Source organism: Equus przewalskii, chromosome 17, assembly GCF_037783145.1.
Source record: "Equus przewalskii isolate Varuska chromosome 17, EquPr2, whole genome shotgun sequence".
Taxonomy (NCBI): domain Eukaryota; kingdom Metazoa; phylum Chordata; class Mammalia; order Perissodactyla; family Equidae; genus Equus; species Equus przewalskii.
Genome location: NC_091847.1, coordinates 18,618,050 through 18,641,127, shown reverse-complemented (window position 1 = coordinate 18,641,127; position 23,078 = coordinate 18,618,050). Strand labels below are relative to the sequence as shown.

General features: G+C 34.2%; 1 protein-coding gene across 9 annotated transcripts in view; it reads right to left on the bottom strand.

The window, feature by feature from the left end:
• The window catches only part of RAB3GAP1 (RAB3 GTPase activating protein catalytic subunit 1), a 118,727-nt gene that overhangs the window by 24,543 nt on the left and 71,106 nt on the right, over positions 1-23,078 (bottom strand). For all 9 annotated transcript variants that reach the window (XM_070581242.1, XM_070581241.1, XM_070581243.1 and 6 more), the window contains 10 exons: positions 21,442-21,541; positions 18,766-18,847; positions 14,969-15,037; positions 13,585-13,658; positions 11,290-11,382; positions 10,661-10,830; positions 8,574-8,663; positions 7,506-7,678; positions 6,200-6,254; positions 5,585-5,956 (listed from right to left, as the gene is read on the bottom strand). In XM_070581242.1, coding sequence (XP_070437343.1) covers positions 5,585-5,956; positions 6,200-6,254; positions 7,506-7,678; positions 8,574-8,663; positions 10,661-10,830; positions 11,290-11,382; positions 13,585-13,658; positions 14,969-15,037; positions 18,766-18,847; positions 21,442-21,541 — 1,278 coding nt within the window. The remainder of the gene's footprint in view (positions 1-5,584; positions 5,957-6,199; positions 6,255-7,505; positions 7,679-8,573; positions 8,664-10,660; positions 10,831-11,289; positions 11,383-13,584; positions 13,659-14,968; positions 15,038-18,765; positions 18,848-21,441; positions 21,542-23,078) is intronic.

The following is a 23,078-nucleotide window of genomic DNA, read 5'->3' as shown; positions in this document are numbered from 1 at the left end:
AAATGAGAAGGAACTGCTCTAACAGTGATTATCTCTAGATTATGAAATTACGAGTTTTTTCCTTCTCTCTACAATGAACATGCACCACTTTCAAAGACTCTCACATTGATACTCAGGGTTGAATAATAACTGGAAAGGCAGTATGACAGAGTGGTTAAGAACTTGGGCTCTAGAAACAACATGCCTGTGTTTGAATCCTAGCTCTGTGACCTTAGGCAATCACTCAAGCTTTCCATGACTCGTGCAGAATAAATCCTGACATATTCTCAGTAACTGCTAGCAATTAAAGACAAAATACTTAAGTTGTATTATAAGCTTCACACTCTTTCTCCATGATATCAAAATACCTCAGTCAAATTAAAAAATTATTTGAACCTCTAATGCAGTACACTCACGAGCAGAGGCCATCTCTCTATTAAGAAAGAGCTACTTTTCATTGTCTGATAGACCTGAAATCATAGGATGGGAGGGAAGGACAGAGACGTTGAAAGGACACTGACTACCCATCCCACATGGAAATCTGAGGCAACTGTGAGTGAAGAACATGATCAAGAGGAATAGAGGGGCCGGCCCCGTGGCCAAGTGGTTAAGTTTGTGCGCTCTGCTTCGGTTGCTCAGGGTTTTGCCAGTTTGAATCCTGGGTGCAGACATGGCACCGCTCATCAAGCCATGCTGAGGCAGCATCTCATGTGCCACAACCAGAAGGACCCACAACTGAAAAATACACAACTGTGTACCGGGGGGCTTGGGGAGAAAAAGAAAAAACATTAAAAAAAATTAAAAAAAAAAAAAAGAGGAATATAAGCAACAAGTAGCATGAGGACCACCCATTTTCATATATACCACTTCTGAATATGCCCAAAGCTTTCTCATACACATGATCTCATGTGATCACTGAGAGGTGGTCAGGGCACTTTACAAGTAATGAAAGTGAAGTGCAGAGATAAAGTGCCTTGCCCAAGATCATCAAGTGACAAGCCCACCAAGTGGCAAACTGAAGAGTGAATCTAGGACATCTGTCTGATGCTCACTTTGAGCACTACTAGTTTGGTTCCAATCCACTACTAAGGCCTCCTGCTCAAACAGATTCTCCACAGAGTTCTCTTCTAGTCCTGGCTCTAGAATATAGGCTCAAGTCTTTAAGCCTTTCATAGCCATAAATTTTAGGCTGACCTAAGTCTACATGAAAGGAATATGGGAGTGTGTTTGAATTCTTGTGAAGCAAGGACCTATATTAAAGTCTTACTACTATTTTTTCAGTGAAATGGGCAACTGATTAATGACACATTTTAAGCTAACTTCTGAAGTTTGAAATTATATTGGTTTCAACTGGGATCAATCTGAATTCCAACCATTTTATGTAGGTATGAAATATATACACTAACTGTATAAGAAAATATAAAGAAATATAAGATTAACTGTAAAGTAAGAAAGTAAAACAGACTAAAAATTTGCGCTGATTTATCTAAAAAAAGTGAATGGATAAATGAACAGTGGTTTATCTATGCAAGGAATACTACTAAGCAATGAAAATGAATGAACTATTGATAAACAACAATATGTATGAATCTCAAAATAATTCCCACACAAAAAACCCATACTATATTTATATAAAATTGGAGAAAATGCAAACCAACCATTTTTTTTTTTTAGAGAGAAAAACAAGGCTTAGAAAGGAAACACAGCTTGTACTAGCAACACTGTTAATAAGTGGTAGTGCCAGGATATAAATCTAGTTGTGCTAGATCCCAAAACCTAGGTCTCTACCACAAGACCTCAATACCAACTGCATGCTTCATAAGGAGATTAGAAAAAAATATACACTTGGTTTCAAGTATTAGGATATTCTGTTCTAATACTGAAATTTAGTCATGAAATTATCTAAAATATAATTTACTTTTAAAGGAATATAATGAAGCAAATAGCATAAGGCCTATCAAACAAAAACCTACTCTTGTAAATTATAGCCATCTAGTAAAAATGCAAAGGACAGCCAAGAAAATCTTGAAGAACAAAGTTAGAAGACTTACACTACAAGATAGAAAGATTTATTACAAAGCCTCAGTAACAAAGACAGTACATTATTGGCACAAGGATACACAAAGAGATTAATGCAGCAGAATAAGTAGTCCAGAAAAAAGACCAACGTGCACACAGTCACGTGATTTACAACAAAGACGTCACTGCCATTCTCTGGGAAAAGGCAGATCTTTTCAATAATGGTGTTGGAACAACTGTACATCCTTACAGAAAAAAGAGAATCTTAACCTCTTCCTCATACCAAACACTGTCAATTTGAGGTGGATCGCACACATAAATGTGATAGGTAAAACAATAAAGCTTCCAGAAGAAAACATAAGGAGAATATCTCCAGGACCTTGGGGTAGGTAAAGATTTCCTAAAGGGGCAACAAAAGCACTATCCATATAAGAAAAACATGGGTAGATGTGACTTTATTAAAATTAAGAATGTCTGTTCAACAGAAGGCAACATTAAGAAAGCGATTAGGCAACAGACTAGGAAAAATTATTTGTAATCCATATATCCTACTAAGGACTCATATGCAGAATATATGAAGAATTCCTACAAAGCAGTAAGAAAAAAGACAACTAACTTTAAAAAAAAATAGGCAGGGCCTTGAATAGACACTTTACCAAGAAGATATCCAAATGTGCAATAAATATATAAAAGTGTGTTCAGCATCATTATTCATCAGGAAAATGTAAAAACATGAGACACTACTACATACCCATTAGAAAGGCAAAAAGTACAATGACGGAAATTATCAACTGTGCAGAGAAGAGTTAACAGAGTAGGCCTCACACTGCTATCCTTAGAAAGGCCTGTTTGCAAAGTTGGCCCTTGGCTGGCAATTGGGAACTTGGATTTTGGCAGGGTCTCCACCATACTCAGAACTGATAAAAATGGCTCAGTGTACCTCAACCATCTGTGTGAACAATATGGTTTATGGTGAACACATCCTTTCCTTCTGGGAGTCTGGAGTTTTGGTACATGCTAGGCAGAGGGTGTGACTATATGACCAGCCCCCAATAAAAACCTAGAGCACTGAGCCTCTAACAAGTTTCCCTGGGAGACAACATTTCACATGCGTGGTCACAATTCGTTGCTGGAGAACTTAAGTGTGACTACACTGGGAGGGAACTCTTGGAAGCTTGTGCATGACATCCTTCACACTTCGTCCCATGTGCCATTTCCTTTTGCTGATTTTGCTTCATACCCTTTTAGTGCAATAAATTATAGCCATGAGCATGACCATGTGCTGAGTCGTGCTGAGTACTCCTAGCAAATCATCAAACCCAGGAGTGGTGTTGGGGACCCCTGACACAACAACGGAGATAATGTGGAATAAACAACAATTATTATACATTGTTGGAGGAAATATAAATTAGTTTAACCACTTGGGGAGACTGTTTAGCAATATCTATTAAGGCTAAAATATATTTTTACCATATGGCCCAACAATTCTACTCTTAGGACTATATCCAAAAGAAAATGAGTGCCTAGGTTCACCAAAAGACTCTTATAAGAATGTTCATTTATTTATAACAACTCAAACTGTAAACAACTCAAATTCCACCAATAGGTGAAAGAATAAGCAAATCAGCAAATTGTGGCATATTCATATAATAGAATACTACAAAATAATATGACACACATACAAGTACTGATACATGCAACAACATGGATGAACTTCATGGACGGTAGCTGAATAAAAAAAGTTCAGTACAAGAGTATACAATGTATGATTCCATTTATGAAGTTTAAAAAATGACAAAACCAACCTATGCTGATGAAAGATAAGAGTTATCTGGAGGGCAGTACTGGGCTATGCTATCCAGTACGTCTGGCTATTTAAATTTAAATAAATTAAAACAAAACCTCAGTTCCTTAGCGGCATGAGCCACATTTCAAGCACTCGATAGGCACATATGGATAATGGTGACAGTACTGGACAGAGCAGAGATAGAAAATGTACATTTCCATCTTCACAGAAAGTTCTATTGACCTGTACTGTTCTAGGAGATGCGAATTTTCTATAACTTGATGAGAGTGGTAGTTACATGGGTTTTTAAATATGAAAAAATTCACCAAGTTGTACACTTAAGATTTGTTCTCTTTATATATTAATGTATAACTCAGTAAATAAATATTTTTTAATGACAAGGGGAAAACATATACAATAAATATAAAAGATTTATATCTAAAATAAGAAGGACTCATATAAATCAATAAGAACAGGACAGCAACCAAAAAGACAAATGGTAGGTAATTCATAGGAAAAGATGGACAAGAAACATTAAAAGATGCTTAGGTTCATCAAAAATCAGGGAAATACAATTTAAAACACTGAAACAATACTTTTGCCCATCATATTGGCAAAAATTTCTGACTGGTAACATCGTTTCTAAAAAATTAAATAAAATATGAATCTAAGTACTATGAGTGTAAGAACCTTACTGTCTAGCTTGCTACTAAATTCCCAAGGTCTAGAACAGTGGTTTGCATATATTAGGCACTCAATACATATCTGTGGAAGGAAGAAAGTGAGAAAGGAAAGTTGGGGAGGGAACAATATTCCCCTACTCCCATATTCACCATCAACGGAGTTTAAAATAGGTTCAGCCTCATTGAAGATAAATTTTATAACTTGTATATCAGTTTATCTAGCAATCCCATTTCTCATTTTCTTCCATAGATAAACACTCATATGTGAACACACAATACAGGAAAAGCTACATGAATTTGTACTGTAGCACTATAATAGCAAAAACTTGCAAATAACATTTATTTTGCATTAAGAGGGGAATGGTTAAATAAACTATGGCTTTTCCATGTCATGGAATATCATATGGCAATTAAAAAGAAATGAAGAAGATCTACATGAAATAACAGGGAAAGATCTTCAAGACATATTAGGTTAAACAAAAAGGTGCACACCAATTCATACATTTAAAAACAAAAAGTCCACAGAACTATGTGTCATATGCACATACATATATGTACATCAATGCATAAAAATAGGTATAAGATTATAATTATAATCCAAAACAATAGTAGTGGCTACTTACAGGGATGAGAGTTGAATTAGCAGGTGGTGGCCTTAACTTTTTCTAGAATGAATTTTTCACAACAAAATGTATTCACATACTATTTAGGTGTTGAGTTGTTGCTATTCTACTTCCTAACAGTGTAAAATGGCTTCAAACTAAAGTTTTGAACAGAAAAAAACTAATTACGTAATTAAAGGACTTTTATTCTTTCCCTTCCATACTTTTGGGTTTTGTTTTTTTAAACACCTGAGTACTCACCACTCAGTTTAAGAAATAATGGATCACCTTACACATGATGAGCTACTGTCAACTTAAACTTCAAAACATTTCTCAATTTCAGAAATGCTGGACCTAAAAGCCCCAGTAGTTTATTTAGATTTCAAATCTTAGATCTCTGAACACAGACTGTTTAAAGAATTACCCCTACCCAAAGCAATCATCTCCTACTAGGATAAAGTTACATAAACAACAAAATTAAAAAAACTAAAACAAAGAGCCAGTCCGTGTCCTACCTGGGTTACTGGAATGTAGAGAGGTTCTCCATTATGTAGCAGTGTAAGTTTCCCATGCTGAATGAGTCGTCCTTCTGGCTTTAAATTTGCCATCTCCTTAGGTCCTCCTTTCTTGCCACCCTCTTGTCCATTTCCCTTAAGTTCTTCAGTATCACTCAGGCATTCAAAAAATTCTTCTTCACTGTCACTCCAAGAATCCCAAGATTTTCCCACCTCTCCCTTTTCTTTATCCGTATCTTTTAGATTATCTGGCCCCAGTTGGTCTCCAGCTTTTCCAGCATCCCCTGGATATGTATTAGTTACATTATCTGAAGTATTTGTCTTTCTCCCCTCATCACGTGCCTTCTTTCTTTCAATACAACAATTTAACATCTTAAGAAAACAAAAATAACATTTATATTTGAATTAGTTACAGTAAAATAAGAATCTATCCACTACTTGAATATTTAACTTTCATTCTCCACCCCTTCCCTGGACCTTCTTGGGAATGACAGTGACTATAAGTAAGCTACAGCAGCACCGTGAGAAGAGCCTATAATCCGTCATTACATTTAGTATAAGAATAAGCTCTGATTGAATCAAGACATTTATACACCGTCATGGGGAAATCTTTACCTGTAGTTTCTGATGCAGTAAACAACATCTTAGATCTGGAGGCCCACTTGCTAATCTATCAAATAAAGTAGGGGGAAAAAGAAAGACTAGTTTCAGTAAAATTGCTTCAAGTATGCATATTTTTATACTATCATAAATTTTAGCCATATTGATAAGAAATCAAAACTAGATTTCTATAGATAAGGTAACTGAGACGGATGGAGCAAACAAGATTAAAAGATCAAAATTTATTTTATCCTCCTAGTCCACAAATTACCAACAGCAAACATAATAAATATTTCAAAGCATAACAGCAAACTAGTGATAGCTGTCAAGCTAAGAGAAACTTAAAACGAAAAAAAGTTTCTAAATCCACCCCAGGAAGTAGCTAGCAGACAGTATTTCACACCATACAAAACAGATTAGAATATGTATTCAGTTCTCAATTATTAAAGTGGATTCTCAATATAAAAACCATCGATCTCCATCTCTCTTTTGCCAAGGGAGCCTAGACTGCCTCTAGTTCTAAACCACCAGCTTCCCAGTAATCAGCCAAGAAAGAATCCAGCTAAGCGGAGCCTGGCAAATGACATTAAGAGTAAACATTTTTGGATGAATCACCATTTTACATTACTCATATCATGATTCTCCTCCCGTAGCATGGGTAGATGAGCAGTAGCCTATGCAATATCAACAAACATGCTCACTAAACTGTTCTACTTGGTTAAGCGAAATGTCAATATAAATTATACCAAAGCAATTACAGGTAACGTTTAATATTTGAACTTATGAATTCTAAAGATGTTTTCCCTCCAACTATAAAAATATATGTTTACTACAGAAGACTTAGAAAATACATAAATGTATAAAGAACAAATTAAAAACATAATTTCACATCCAGGAAAACTACTGTTAACATTCAGCTGTATTTATTTCCAATTATTTTTCTACACATATATATATAATCACAATTGAAAGCACTGTGTATATGCAACAATATGCTCCACTTTACTACAAATACTATGGTCATTTTCTGTATTATCATAGATTCTTAGGAAAAAACCTTGTAATGGAGCCATTACTTTCCACTGTAGAGATATATCATGATTTATTTAAGCATTCTTTTATGTTTGATACTTAGGTTGTTTCATCTTTTTCCCCCCTATTATAAATTTGCTGCAGTGAACACCTCTGAACATTAATTGTGTCCAAAGTTTCTTACCACTTTCCTAGAGTAGATCTCATAGAAGAGAATTAATGGATCAAAAGTGAAATTCTGCTAACAAACAAAAATTCTGTCTATACAACTGGAAATTGAAATTATTACCCTGGAATCAGAAAGTTGTTTTCCCATCTGAAACGCATTTCAAGAACAAATTCCTGCCATAGGTGTGCCACTCCCTTCAATCCTCCATGGTAGAGATTGATCATACAAAGACACAAAGCCAATTTGTATGTTAAACTGTCAGATGGTGCAGATTTGAACTGATTGTAGAGATTCTAAATTTAACAAAACAGAAACAAAGCAAAACTTAACAACATATTTACATCTATTAATCAAAAACTGTGTGGGGAGAGATTTTAATACTAAAATTAACCCATCCTACCCAAACTAGCTTTTATCAAATGTCTAATACATTACTGCCTAAATTGTTCTTAGGCAGTTCTTCATGTTTTCAAGATTTCTACAATGATCAAAAAAGTGAGCTATAGTTTTAGTGAGGCTAAAGTTACAGCTTTCAATTTCTTCTGTGGAATCTTCAAGATGTATTATAAATTTCATGTGTTGTTTTAAAAATATTTTAATTATAAATGAGTACACACTTGTCAAAAACAAAACCATAAAATCAGAACTGTATAAACTGAAAACGTAAATAAAGCCTCTGCTTTTCCTCCTCACTTCATGAAATCTGCTCCTCAGCAATAACTACTGTTAACAGTTTGATATATCTCCACAACTGTCATTTAAACTCTCACTGCTCAATTTATCAAAGACTGGAGTAAGGAAAACATGAAACTGTTACTTTCTTTTACACATTATTTCATTAAAGACTTTTCCACTCACTGTCTAGTTTTGAATACAGAGAAGAATCTGTGTCAAAACATAAATTTGATGATTTCATGAAGTCTAAAATGAGGGAAATCCTACAACCATGCACAGTATATTTATGTTATTTTTCATTGTTTCCAGAAAAGTTCTTGCTACTCAAGATATGTATTTATGTCAATATTCTATAGCAGGTCATTATCTAAACAGAGGCCATGATCTCCACTCATTTTCCTTTGGTGATTTTAAAATAAAAAAATCCTATGCTACTAAACTAGAAATATCATCAAACCCCTAGAAATTCAATGCGTTTTAAATATTTCAATATTGAACTCCAAATCAACTTACATATTCTTCACTCTCTGATGGAGGATTATTGTTGTCTGTTGAAGAAGTTCCATCTAACGGTTTCTCAGAAGCAGCATCGGGGAATAAAAACTTAGGGAGAACAAAGAAAACCACCACATTTTTGAGCAAATTTCCTATTTTGTTGATTTTTATAATTCATACAGACACTATTTGACTTTTTAATAGTTTTGCTGTTGAACCAATGGGAATGTTCTTATTGTACTGGCCAATTGGTTATAAACTATCTCAAACGTTTTCTATTTTTCTTTGAAAGTACAGAGTTTCAGGAACAAGTAAATTTCAGAAATCAGAGATTTTTTTCTTAAATGTAACCATCTGGTCCTATGAGCTTTTAAATCTCTTCAGGCTCATCCAAGATCATTAAAATTTTTAAAAAGTATTAATAGTATTAAAAAGACAACACTATAAAAGAAAATTTTAAAACACTCATCTAATCTGAGACAGGTTTTCAAATATGAAATGCCAAAAGTATATTTAAGACTCATAACTTTATGTTATGAGATATCCCAGAAAGAAGGAAGCAGTCTAAACACACATAATGACCAGTATTATCTTTTCCACATAGTTTCTGTTTATGTGTGTGTAAAAGTGGTAAAAAAAAAAAAAAAGTTTAGGGGCTGGCCCAGTGATGCAGTGGTTAAGTTCGCGTGCTCTGCTTTGGTGGCCTGGGGTTCGCAGGTTCAGAGCCTGGGTGCAGACATAGCACTGCTTGTCAAGCCATGCTGTGGTGGCCTCCCACATAAAACAGAGGAAGACTGGCAACAGATGTTAGCTCAGGGCCAATCTTCCTCACACACACACACAAAAATGTTCAGTGCATATGACAACCGAGCCATATAACTAGAATAAAATCTCTAAGGATACTTTCTTAAGAAGAGGTCTTCTCTATAGAAACTTATTCTCAGTCCTTTCATCAAACTGTTCCTTTCAAATGTTTTACAGTACTCCTCACTTGTAATTCCTTTTACTATGCATACTTTGCACATATTACAGAACATGCTAAACAGATTTTTAAAAATAAAGGAACTACTATGTGCCAACCCCTACTACTAGGCACAGTTACAAACAACATCCTATTCTCATATCACTGTGTGGGCTAAATATCACTGCCCATGTCTTACAGATACACAAGCTGAAAACCTGGTTAAGAATCTTATTCAGATTAATGGCAGGGATAGGATTAACATCAAGTTTCCAAGTCCAGTATTCTTTTCACTGCACTATTCTTGAAGGTTTTTCCCAAGATAGTCCTAATGAATAAAGTGCCAGAAGTACAATTACAGCTATAATTACAGTAAGAATAGCTATCATTTATCAAAGGCCTATTATATGCCAGGCAGTGTAATAGAAATTCCTTTCATCCAGACAACAATCTCACGAGGTTTTATTAGCCTCATTTATAGATGGGGAAACTGAAGTGGAATGGCGTGTTCAAAGTCATAGAGTAAGTCAGGATTAAACCCTGGTTTGTGTGGCTCCCAGGCTGGGCCTGTTCCACTACACTATACCTAGGAGACACTCTAGCCGTTTCTACTACTCGCTATAAAGCTTTTTATGGACTCTTGTTAAAGAAAGTTTTAAAAAAATACAACTCTGACCACGTCAACCTTCTGCTTAAAATGGTATTAAACTGCAAGATGAAGTCCAGTGTTTCAGCATGGCAGGTTACCTGCTACTCTCCAGCCTCATCCCTGGCCACTCCTTGGGAAGTACCCTATAATATACCAAACTGTTCAACATGCTCAGGCCTCTGCTATTCCTCTGCTTCTAAAGCTTTCTTCACTACAAGATGCAGCTCAAGTGTCCCTCTTTATGAAGCCTTCCCTGATTCCCACTGCTCAGACAGACAGAGGCATCCTCTGCTGTGTTCTCACTTCTCACATGCAACATGGTATTAGAATTATTGTTTACTTTTCTTCTTCCCACTATACTAGTGGGAACTCTGAATGTGGAGACTTTGTTTTACGCATCTTATACTTCCAATCCAGTGCCTGCCACATAGAAGAGACCGAATATACAATGAATGAGTACGCATATAGACATACAAAGACACTACATTTAGTTACCAAGAGAATAGTATTGAGGACATCGTTATTCAGTGGTGATTCTTCTACACCTCTGTGTTTTCGTATTTTCTTCTTTGCAGTGTGTACCATATTTGAAACTGATAATTTATGAATTGGAACTGGTGCTGGCTCTGTCAACTTTGACAAAGCATGGGTTATATCAGCAATTTCTATAAAAAGAATAGAAACGAATACAAATTATATCATCAGCCTTAGCAGGTTAAACTGATGAGTAAACTGATAGGTTGTACAGAATATTTTAGTTCCCTCTTTTCACTAGTATTACATGGTCTCAGAATTATAAAATTTTAAACACATGTCAGCTTTGTACGCATGCATGATTGACCAAGGTGTAACACAAATTATTTCTCCCCGGGGACTTCAAAAATAAACCTCTAAAACTCTGCTTGTCAAAATATCTTACACTTTTGGTGGAAAAAACTTATTAAATGCACTTAAGGTTTTAAGCTCCGGGTATAGTCTGGAGAGAAATGGTAGCTGTCTAGTCCATCAAAACTTGCTTCTCCAACTTAATTCAAATGAGAAAATAGATGAAAAGTTGTTGGAAAATGTGCCAAAGGAAAAGGGTTAGACATTTGAAAATAATTAAACAAAAAGAAGCAAGTCACCTCTCCCTTCTTCCTCAAACGTAGATCGTCCAAGAATCTCGTCAGTTGACTCCTTTCGACGGCAAATTTTAAAAAATTCAGTGACAAAATCACCTACACAGAAAAAATGTTACTCATTTTTGACACTGAACTGAAAGAAATCAGTCCTCCAAATTAAAGTGCACGTCTTCTTACACAAGCTATTAACTAAGAAAAGGTAGAGAAAGAAGCCATTCAGTTTTCCACCCAAGACAAAAATGAACCTTATTTCAAAGCAAGGTAGCCTTGCTTTTCCTCTCTCTCCATGTCCCAGGATAGTAAAAAAGTTTTCCTTAGAATTCCATCTAGAATAAATGGAAAAATAATTGTGTCTAATAATATTAAGCACTTACCATGCACCTTAATAAGACAAACAGCAGCTATTTTCATTAAGTTGTGTAAGTAACAAGAATATTACTACATGTATGCAGTGGTCTTTTTTCCCTAACTGCCACCCTACTAGAATTCTGAATCAATTAAAAAAATAAAAATTAAAAAGAAATTCTAAAGATATATTTCTGGAAGATTAATAAATCATGTGGGATGAAGTTATTTCAGCTTTGGCTGCACATTAATGGTATCCTTTGTGTCATTATTAGAAGAAAGGGGAAAAAGATTTGACATCTTCTAAAGAGCTGCAATGAGATATTTGCACAAAGAAATTAAAGCTTAATAAGAACTATCAGTACTAAAATTATTAGACAATATAATATACCAAGTACATCTAAGTTTGAGAATTTACCAACTAGTTCTGAATAAACCTAGAAGATTTTCTGACTTCTTCAGAAGGTAGGAAAATCCTATAATCCAGTCATATAAACTATATGACTATAGTTTATTATATATGACTATATAATCCTACAGTCTAGTCATACAAACAAATAAAGTTAAAGAGGTAGGGTGAGATCATGGAACAGTAACTTAAAATAGGGATACTTTTAATACTAAGGTCCTCTGCAGTTATCACAGAGGTCAGTGGAGGAGGAATAATAAGGAACGAGGAAACAATTTCATAAGTAAATTTACTAGTTCAGTGATTAAACAAGAGAAACTATGCATTGAGCATTTACTATAAGATAAGCACTGTATTAACTGTGATTCACATACACACATAATCTTACTTGATCTTCTCAATAACCCTAAGAAGTATGTACTATTGCCATCTCTATTTTACTAAGACTTGAAGAGATTATGAAACGTGCTCAAACTGGTGGATCTAGGATTTGCAACAAGGTCTCTTCAACTCTAAAACTCTTGATATCAAACCTCTACTTGTTTCCCTAACACCCCAAGACAAATTCACTGAAGGCAGGAATTTTACCTTATACATTTTGTATCCACTATTACATAGTTAGCACAAATGGCATCTAATGACAGCATACGATGAATAATAAAGAGCCCAAGAAAATAATGCTTTAGGGAAATGCCTCATTACTGTCACCAATAAATATTTAGTAACTCCATCAGTTGAATAGTAATATATCAGGCTATATGAAGTGAGGGTGGCATAGATGAACACAGAAATGGAGAAAATATTTTCATGCCTACTAAATATAAGAGTGGAAAAAGATGGAAAGGCACATTGAGGAGACGGGTTCAGAAAACTTCATGGAAGAGATATATCTACAAAAATGGGAAGGGAAAGTTAATTCCAGACATGGGATACAATAATACTATCTGACTAGCAATTGATATTTTTCAAAGTATTTCTATTTATGTTATTTTACCTGATTCTTCAAATGACCCTATGAGGTGTACAAGTTTCTTTACACCTATTTTCCTCTACCAGAATATAAATTTGCAGATGTGGTACAACTCTACAGAGGGGCTCTAATAAGACTGTCAAAATCAGCTTTCTTCCCATCATATACCATAAGTTCACAGGGATGACAAAAGGCAAAAAGGGTTCCATTAACTAGAATGGAAGATGCACACTATGCCACACGAGGAAAAAAAAAGGAATGTCATAAAAGCATTAAAAGAATAAAACTCAGATCATGAGAAAATATCAGAGAATTCTGAGGTGTAAAATGGTTGCAACTAAAAGACAAGAAAGAAATCCTGTTAGTGCTATTCAAGAGTAACCAGAAGGATTTACTGCTGTTGGCAAAGACTTTTTTTAATGGTGTTAAGCAAAGAGGTCACAAATGTAAAAAAGTAAAAATAAAAAATACTTTTTTGATAGGTGAAATAAATGCATAAACAATACATTCAATGTTCCTGATCCGGGATAGGCATATTGGTGGCGTTGCAGGAAAGGAAGATTAAATAGCTTACCTAGCAAACACTGAGGATTATCAGCTTTTCGAACTCTAACAGACCAATGGGGAGCCTGAATAGGATCCAAATCACTAAAATGCAAAATGATAAACATAAGATCCTAATTATGACAATCAAGACTCATGAATTTACCAAAATGCAGTCTAATGAAAACACTATATAGAAGGACGAACAATTCATTTTGCCTCACTTAAACTTACTGTTACTTAGATGCATAAGGCCATCCAGATAAGTTTAAAAAAATAAAATATTAAGAAATCAAAGTTCTTACACAAATAAGCACAAAAGGAAAAACCATAATCAAAAAACACATATAAAAATGATTCTGAACACAGAATGTACACTGATAATTTTAAGAATAATAAAAAAGGAAAGAGAAACAAGCAAGTGCATGTGATATTAATAAAAAAAGAAACTACAAAACTTTGCACAAGATCAAAAGTGCCCTATTTTCCTAACTAAATAGATTATTGAGCATTCACTTAAGGGAATACTATGCAGCAATTTAAAAAATAACAACATAGATCTACATTTAGTGGCATAAAAAACATAAAATAATACATTAAATGAATAGACCAAATTAATATATAAATTTAAACTTTAAAAAGATACACTCCCATACAAATATCAAATCATTTTGTAGTACACCTGAAACTAATATAATGCTATATGCCAATTATACTCCAATTAAAAAAGAAAAAAAGAAAAATCCCAAAATACTAACTGGCTATTTTTTAAGTAATGTGATTGTAGGTAGTCTTTACTTTTCTTCTTTATACCCATCTAAATTATCTGATTAAGAAAGCTCATGTTACTACTGCCATCAGCAAATACATTTATTTTAATTATGGGAAAAAAAGCGTCCTATTTCTCACTGTTCTGCATTAAGCATGAGAAGGTACTAAAATTGCATTCCTCCTTCTCCACATTCTTCCTAGACAATGTTTGCTGTAATTTTCAAGTTGTTTCCATTGCACAGGAGTATGAGACATGGAAGTTTTGTAACTTATGATACTTAATGATCAAATATTACTTCCACACATTCTGATGACCAACATCTCTTCAAAGCACTTCATGAAATGCTTTTAACTAGCTGAGAACAGTTCAACAGAATTATGCCCTGGATCTCAAACTGTTAGAGACATCTTTGCTAACACTAAGTAAGATTCAGATTGTTCATTATCCCTGAACTAAGGATCATACCCCCAAAGTCAGCAGCTTAAAACACATCTCTAATACATGTTAATCAGTCTAAAAAGTGATCTTTAAAAATAGAAAAATCAACCAATCTTATCAGAAACTGATATAAAGAAAAAGGAAAATTGTTAATTTACTCTACTGAAATGTTTTAATCTCAATGTACTACTCTTAACATACTTACGAATAAACATCATTATCCACAATGATACCTTCAGTCAAGTGAGGCCACGTAGTTGCTAAATGGAGTTCACTAAAATAAACAAAACATAAAATATATCCAAAAGCTTTAATACTCTATATGTATCCTCTGACCAAGCAATTCTGCTAGAAACATATCCTAAGTAAATACCCAGAGATGAACAGGCAAGTATGTTAAAAGTTGTGTTATTTATAACACAATAAAATTGGAAACAACTGGTTTAGCAAACGGTAGGACATCCATATGAAGTTAACGTCTCGCAGACATTAAAAAACCATGCTACACATAACAGCCCCGAAGTGTAAATAACCTAAAGGTCTACCAGCTGATGAATGCATAAATAAAATGTGGTATTATCCATACAATGGCATATTATACAGCCATAAAAAGCAAGGAAGTATTGATGAACCTCAAAAACATTAAGCTAAGGGAAAGCCGCCAAACGTAAAAGGCCACATGTTATATATTGTAATTTATATGAAATGTCCAAAATAGGCAAACCCATAGAGACAGAAAGTAGATTAGCACTTGCCTAGAGCCAGAGGCCCTGGGGAGACTGGGGGGGATGAGAGCTAAGAAGTGAGGGGTTTCTTTTTGGACTGATGAAAGTGCTTTAGAATTAGACAGTGAAGATGGTTGCACAATTCTGTAAATACTAAAAACCACTGAATTGTACACTTTTAAATGGTGAATTTTTTGGTAAATGAATTCTATCTCAACTTGAAAAAAAATCACATTATGGGTCAGGGGTTGGCAAACTTTTCTACAAAGGACCAGAGATAAAATATTTTAGGCTTTGTGGGCCATGTAGTCTCTGTTATATTCTTGTTTTTTCTTCTAAAACCCTTAAAAATATAAAAAGCATTCTTAGTTTATTGGTTAAACGAAAACAGGTTACTGACCAGATTTGGTCCACAGGTCATAGTTTGCTGACCTCTTATAGATAAATATTCAATTTCAAAAAGTTTTCATGTAAGATTATAAAATAAAGCAAGCCACAAAAAATGTACAGGATGACATAGATTTATAAAATAGACAAATATACTGCGAAAAAAGAGTTAACATAGTGGGCCTAATATTTAGAAAAGACTACTTGCAAAGTTGGCCCTTGGCTTGGCATCTGGGAACTTGCATTTCAGGAGGTTCTTACCTTTCCCTGATAAGAGTGGCTCACTGTGCCTAAACTACTTGTGCAAACAGTATGGTTTATGCTGAAAACCTGCTTTCCTTCTGGTATGTGCTAGGCAGAGGGTGCCTATGTGACCAACTCCTGATAAAACCCCTAAGCGCTGAGCCTCTAATGAGCTTCTCTGGTAGACAGCTTTTCACACATGTCACAATTCATTGCTGGGAGAATTAAGCGTATCCTCTGTGACTACACTTGGAGAGGAGGCTTGCCCCTGGTTTGCTCTGGACCTCACTCTATGTGCCTTTTCTCTTTGCTGATTTTTGCATCGTATCCTTTCACTGTAATAAATCATAGCCACAAGCACAACTATATGCTGAGTCCTGTGAGTCCTCCTAGCAAATCCTGAACCTGAGGGTGGTCTTGTGGATCCCTGTCGTACATTCATACAATAAACATATACATATATACACCAGATTCATGCATAGGAAAATGGCTGGAAGCACATATACCAAGCTGTCATCAGTGATCACCTATGAGTAGTGGGATTATGAAGTGGCGAATTTTTTTGTCTTGTCTAGATTCTGAACCCACTTCTTATATTTGGAGAGAACAGAAGCCAAAAGGACCAATTATTTCTTTGATCTTTGGTGGTGCTTGACTAACTGGTAACTCCAGTCTGAGACTGAATCTACCAGTACAGTTTAGAATTCACCGTGATAGCAGGGCCAAGACTCCACAGCAATGCAATATAACCTTGGTTATGAACTGGATAACTAGCCACCTTTGGCTCAAGCCTATTTTCCAAGCCGGGTCCTATAATGGTCCCAATTAAACCCTTGAGTTATCAAATATCTTTCCAATAAATTGATTTTTTGCTTGAATTAGTCAAGAGTTGACTACTACTTAGTTTGCAAGTAAAAAACCTGACCAGTAAACATACGATTTTTGCCTCTTTTTATAAGTTTTCTAAATTTTCTCTACTGAGCATTAGTTTATTACTTTCATAATAAAACTAATTTTTAAGATTAAAAAAATGACCATAAAACAGTATGCAATATTAGAGAACATGGATGATTAGAGGTTTAAAATTATAAGCTCCTGAATAATTTTAGGTATTAACCTCAGATTCAGTTCCTAAGCTTTTTATGACTACATCCTCCCATCTCCCTCTAACTATAGAATAATTTCTTTGACAAGGAGAGAGGACACTGAAAAAGATCTCTTCATTTCCTCTTCAACTACCAAAGATTCCTTTTTAAAAGCATAGTGCCCACAATATTTGCTAATCATCACTTGATCTAAATGGTCCACCATATGCACCATCTTACCCCCAACTTATTTTTGCATTCTTCAATCATTTGTTTCCCTACCAACTCCTATGATTTAAAATTAGGAAGAAATATTTAATAACTAACTCTCTCAACTTTCAACTACCACATCAATTTTATTCTTCCCCCCTAAAAATTTCTCTAAGCAAAATCCAAATGAATGAACCAGTCAGAGGGCCACAAATGTATCCATCAGCCAGCCTATACCATTTCCCCCTCGCTCACCACAGTCTGGCCGTGTTGGCCACCTTCTATTTCTCCCAGTAAACTCGCCAACCTCTCCTTCATCAAGCCCGTCACACAGGCTCTTCCTTCCACCTGGAATGCTCGTTCTCTCACTCTTTGCTTTGCTGAGTCCTCCCCTCACTGAGACTCAAGTTAACTATCACTTCCTTTGAGAACACTTTCCTGATGGCATCCCAACCTAAACAAGTTCCTCATTTTACTGTCATTACATCTTGTACTTTTCCTTCAAATTATCCCACAACTTGTAATTATATGTTTATTTGGATAACTATTACGTCTATTTCCTTCAGTTAGATTGTAAATGCCAAGAAGGCAGAAACTGCTGTTTTATTTACTTCCATATCTTCATTTAGTATAGTGCCTGGCACATATAACAAACAAACATCAATTACAAAAGATACTCCTTTATCTTCTCTTGAGTGATTTTAAGTTAAGTGTTACTATTTCTACCGCTATGTGAGAGTATTAAAAATGTATTTATGCATGTGTATATACTTTTTAATTAACCAAATATTTTAACTAAACAAATGAGATACTTTCTAAATCAGCAATGTTTATATTTTCCAAATATTTTGCTATCAGTGATTAAATTTTCCAATCTCTACATTTTCTTGTGAAACAGCTTTTTCTTCAAGTACAGTAGCTCTTCTAAAAAGCAACTGGGTAACCTAAGAGGTCACCCTTGTGTCTCTTACTTGAGTGTTAATTTGTGAATTTTGAAAAAGCAGTCGGGAAAAAGGTAAACAATTGTTAATTCTGGGTGATGGATACATGAAAGTTTATATGATATTCTCTGTGCTTTTCAATATACTGAAAGTGTTTCCCAAAAAGCAGACCAAGAATCACTTCTATAAGGAATAATCAATAAATGGTATTATATACATTTTTGTGTTATTTTAAAGCCTCTTTTAAGTTACAGAGAAAAAAACAGACTGATAGACTGTTAGTTGTAGGTCTATTTCCAGTTCCATACTCATTTCAGGAGGCTACAATATATTATAAAGCACAGTAAAATCAATATCAATATAATTTAAAAAGCAAAGTCCCATAATGCAAATGATAGATTGAAATTTTACCTAATAGGATCTTCACAGGCACCAAATGGTAACTTGCCAAACTCCAGGCCTCCAACTTCTCCTCCTACAAGGGCATCTATATCTAAACAAAGAAATATTTTTCCATTATTTAGCAAATAAGAGAAAATAAGGAGAAATAAGAATTTAATCCAGTTAGGTTCGTCCTTTGGAAGATTATAGATTTAAAAGTGCCTACATCAAGAGTGCATATAGCAAGTTAGACAGTAAGCAGTCAAGCATTAAAGACTGCCTCTAAGAATGCTATAGTAAAAGGATATACTTAATTCCTATTTATTCATTTATCCTATTTAAGCTATGCATTCTAAATTTTACCCTTCTGAAATAGTCCTCACATATTATTTAAGAGAACATTATTCCTGTAAATTTTTTTTGCATTTTCTAAGAATTTGATTATCATCTAAAAGAAAGGTAATCCAAGTATTAAAAAATTTAATCACCAACTTACATTTATCAGTTTTAAATAGCAAATAGTCATCATTAATACAATTACATTTTAGTTGATAGTACATGGAAATACATAAAGTTCAGTGAAGAATTTCCTTTCCATTATGAATGCTATCTATCATTAGAGGAGAATTTAAAGGGCAAATCATTCCCCTTAGTTCTATCCCTCTTAAAGAATAAACACATCTAAAAGACATCAAAAGGATTTATTTCTCTTTGAAATAATACAGATGGTTGTTTTTAATTATTTAGCCTACACTGGGAATTCCTAAAATTAAAGTCTACTGTTGAGTTACGAACAGTCCCCAGGTTTGCTAAAATCATGTTTGACAATTATCTACATCCTAACTAAATGATCAAAATTAGTAATTAAGTGTGGTTCAATTACTTAATTCGGTAAATTTTCTCAAGTCAATTCATTCCATTTTCCTAACTAAACGATGCTTACAATAATAAAGATTACAATGACTAGCTTTATTAAAAGACGTGAACTTTTAAAAGCTTCAAAATTTATAATAAGTACATTTTGTAAATGAGTAAATTATTACTAGACTATAACTGTACAAAAGTTTTAACTGAAGTAAAAGTTGAGAAACAACATTGTGGAATGAAAAGATCACATTGTGAATGCGAACTTTATCACTTGGTGACCATGTAACCTTGGGCCAGTCACTTGTGTTCTCTAAGGTACTTATGTTCTCTAAGATAATAATACCTGTCTCATAGGTGAGAATTACATGAAATAATATATAAAGTGCTAAGCACAGTGTCTGGCCCATAGTACATGTTTAATCTCAAATATTAAACTTTTATATAGCCTTCAATCCACTGAGGAAGAAAGCTAATATGTTGATCCCCATTAAAAAAAATTTGGCAATAGAACATTAATGAAGGCCTTACTGGCAATCAAAACTATAATGCTGAGATTCTGGCTCTTGGGCTTCTTCTTAGATCATCAATGACCATACCACCTTGGGAAACCTTTAAAATTGACTAATAATAGAGTGGCCTTTAAAAAAAGGAAAAGGAAGATAGGAATTGAAACTTCTAACTAGAAGTCAACTAAAAATTGTCTAGAGAGTACTGTTGTCCGGGAACTAAAATCACCAAAACATTTGAGTCGTTCATCTAATATAAATCTCAGCTTAGCTTTTACTTCCCTTTGCTATAGTTTAGATGTAGTTCTTTTACTGTACATTAGAGTTTCAAATTATTCAGTGATACAAAAAAAAAAAAAACAGTAGTAGTATATATAACCACCAAAAGCTAAGGAAGTACTACACTAATTTTAATATCATCCCAAGACTATCAATTTATTATTTTCAACCCTATAAATAACCAACTACTTGGAACAAAGAGAAACAGTAAACACTATTATTTTATTCTAATTTATTTCTCTTTGAGAAAGGTAAACTGAAAAACGTTTTCAGGCTAGTAAAATCTTTGTAATTATTTATAAGTTTGAATTAAATTTCTTATTGGACATACTTGAATGTAATTACACTTGTGACAGAAATACCCAGGAACCAAAACTGGACTTAATTAGGCTGTATATCCATCACGCTGAGCTGTTCTAGACTTTAGGCAATGTCTCGTTCGTATTTGTGGCCCTGACACAGCTTGGCCCATTATTGGATAATAATTGATCATTTGTTAAATGAATCAGTATATCAATAGCTAAGCAGGTAAACTGATTTTAATTACATTTTTATCAATGCAAGTTAAAGGAAAATATTCTACAACTCTTCCAATCATAAGTGTACGTGTATATACAGATTTTTTTCTTTTCTGCTTGCTTTAGTTAGCACTCTTCTTCAAACTCTACTCTCTATAAGGTTCTCTGCATGTCTGTTCTCAACTTATGAGGGTGGCTTCTCTTATATTCTAAAAACAGACATTTTAATCATTCACTACATACTAATTCACAGCACATGATGTTCCACAGTAGGGATCCCCTGCTTTATAAATACTATTAGCTTTCAAAGACAGATCAGCAAATACAGAGTAAGTATTGTCTCTAGAACAATCTAAAGAGCTTTTTTTAAGAGAAAAAGATGATGAAGGCAATGAAATCAGCAATATTACATTGAGAATTACAAATATTTCAAATTTAAAATACTTGAAATGCACTGTTAAATATTTTTAATTTATGAATATATATTCTTTTCCATTTATATTCAATAAGTTAAATATAGTTCTAAATTATCTCACCTGGAGGTTGCTGAGGCCAAAAATACTGCTGCCAATCCTGAAGTACATAGGTAAATCGAATTGCAATACTAACTGGAGGCAATGGAGTTAAAGGACATCCCTAGGAAATAAATGCAAAGACAATAATTGTATTGCTTTAAAAAAGTGTTTTAAAAGCAATGCCAGAGAGCAAATTACAGTAAAATAAAGCTGTTTAAAACTACTACCTGGAAACAAGATATTAACTTCTATTAAGCAAAATCCTCTTTCAAAATATCTTATACAATTTTAGTTATACAAATATAATTTCTTACTATTCTCTTCAGCCATACTAAATGTAGGAAAAACGTGATTCATTTTTTAAATAAGGTATAATTATTATAAAGTATAAGATTAGCTTTGGGGAGATGACGTCTTTTCTTTCTTCTAAAAGAAAATGAACTCAAAGTAAAGCCAGTCTTGAATATTTAACTAGAATTTTAGACTAAGACAAATGGTCACTCATGCAAAATAGTTTATATTAATCAGTTTAAAAAAATTTAAATTTATCTTTACATGCATTAAGAATCATAAAAATTAATATCATCCAAAAATCCTATGATCTCAGCTTCCCTTAATAATGGTTAACCTACACTAATGTGGAATAGGACTTAAATATGCATAGGAATCACCTACAGAGCTTGTGAAAATGTAGACTCAATAGTATTCTGCAAATCTAACCAGTTTCCAAGTGTTGCTATACTGGGCAGAAGTAATAAGAGACATTTAGCTCAGCAGCAGCATGACAGCAGCATGACTAGTAAGTGTCACTAGTAGCTTTAACCGAATACAAACTCAATCTAAAGTCACAAAATAAGGTGACTGCCAAAAAAAGATAATAGTTTTGGGCTGCTGTGTCCTAGATAAGCAAGGTAAGATTCCAACTGGTTAGGAAGAAATGATGTTTTAGTCAGGTTCAGATATCAAATGAACATTCAGCCATGATAAAGTTCAAATCGTCTAGAAACCACAAGGCTGATTTGATACATAACCTCTGCTCCAGTCGCCTAGCAATGTAGACAAATACAGAAAGAGATAACCAAAAAGAAATACCTAGGATCAAACATGACATAAATATCTTTGTGGGCACTAGAAAAGGTACAGCAAACCCAAAGTGGTAAGTGAAGCTCAAGGCACATGCCTGCTGAGTTTCAGGTGGAGAAGAAGGCAGCGGCAGCTTAGGGTTACAGAGTGCCTTAAATGGAATCAAAAGTACTCTGCCCAGAGTGAGGGCACTGCAAGACTCTGCTTAAGGCAGACACTGAGGCAGGGCACTCCTGCTTGGTACAGTGGCTTTGTTGGAAGCTATCACCACAGAGCGAGATGCTCCAAAGAACATTTTAAGACCTGGTTCTGAAATACTCTGCAGGTAGGGAGCAACCACAAAATTACAAAACCACTACAGAGGATGGGAAAGAAAGCTAACAATTTTAAACGCAGGCTGCAAGACAAAATGAGCCCACAAACAAAATTTTCCAAAAACATGAAGAAATGTAATTCTAAAAGAGACAAATATCCAAATCAACAACCAGAATGTAAAACCATAAAATATAAAGAACATATGAAAGAACCAAGAATGTCCAAATGGAAAAAAACAAGACTAGTATGTGAGGAAGTTT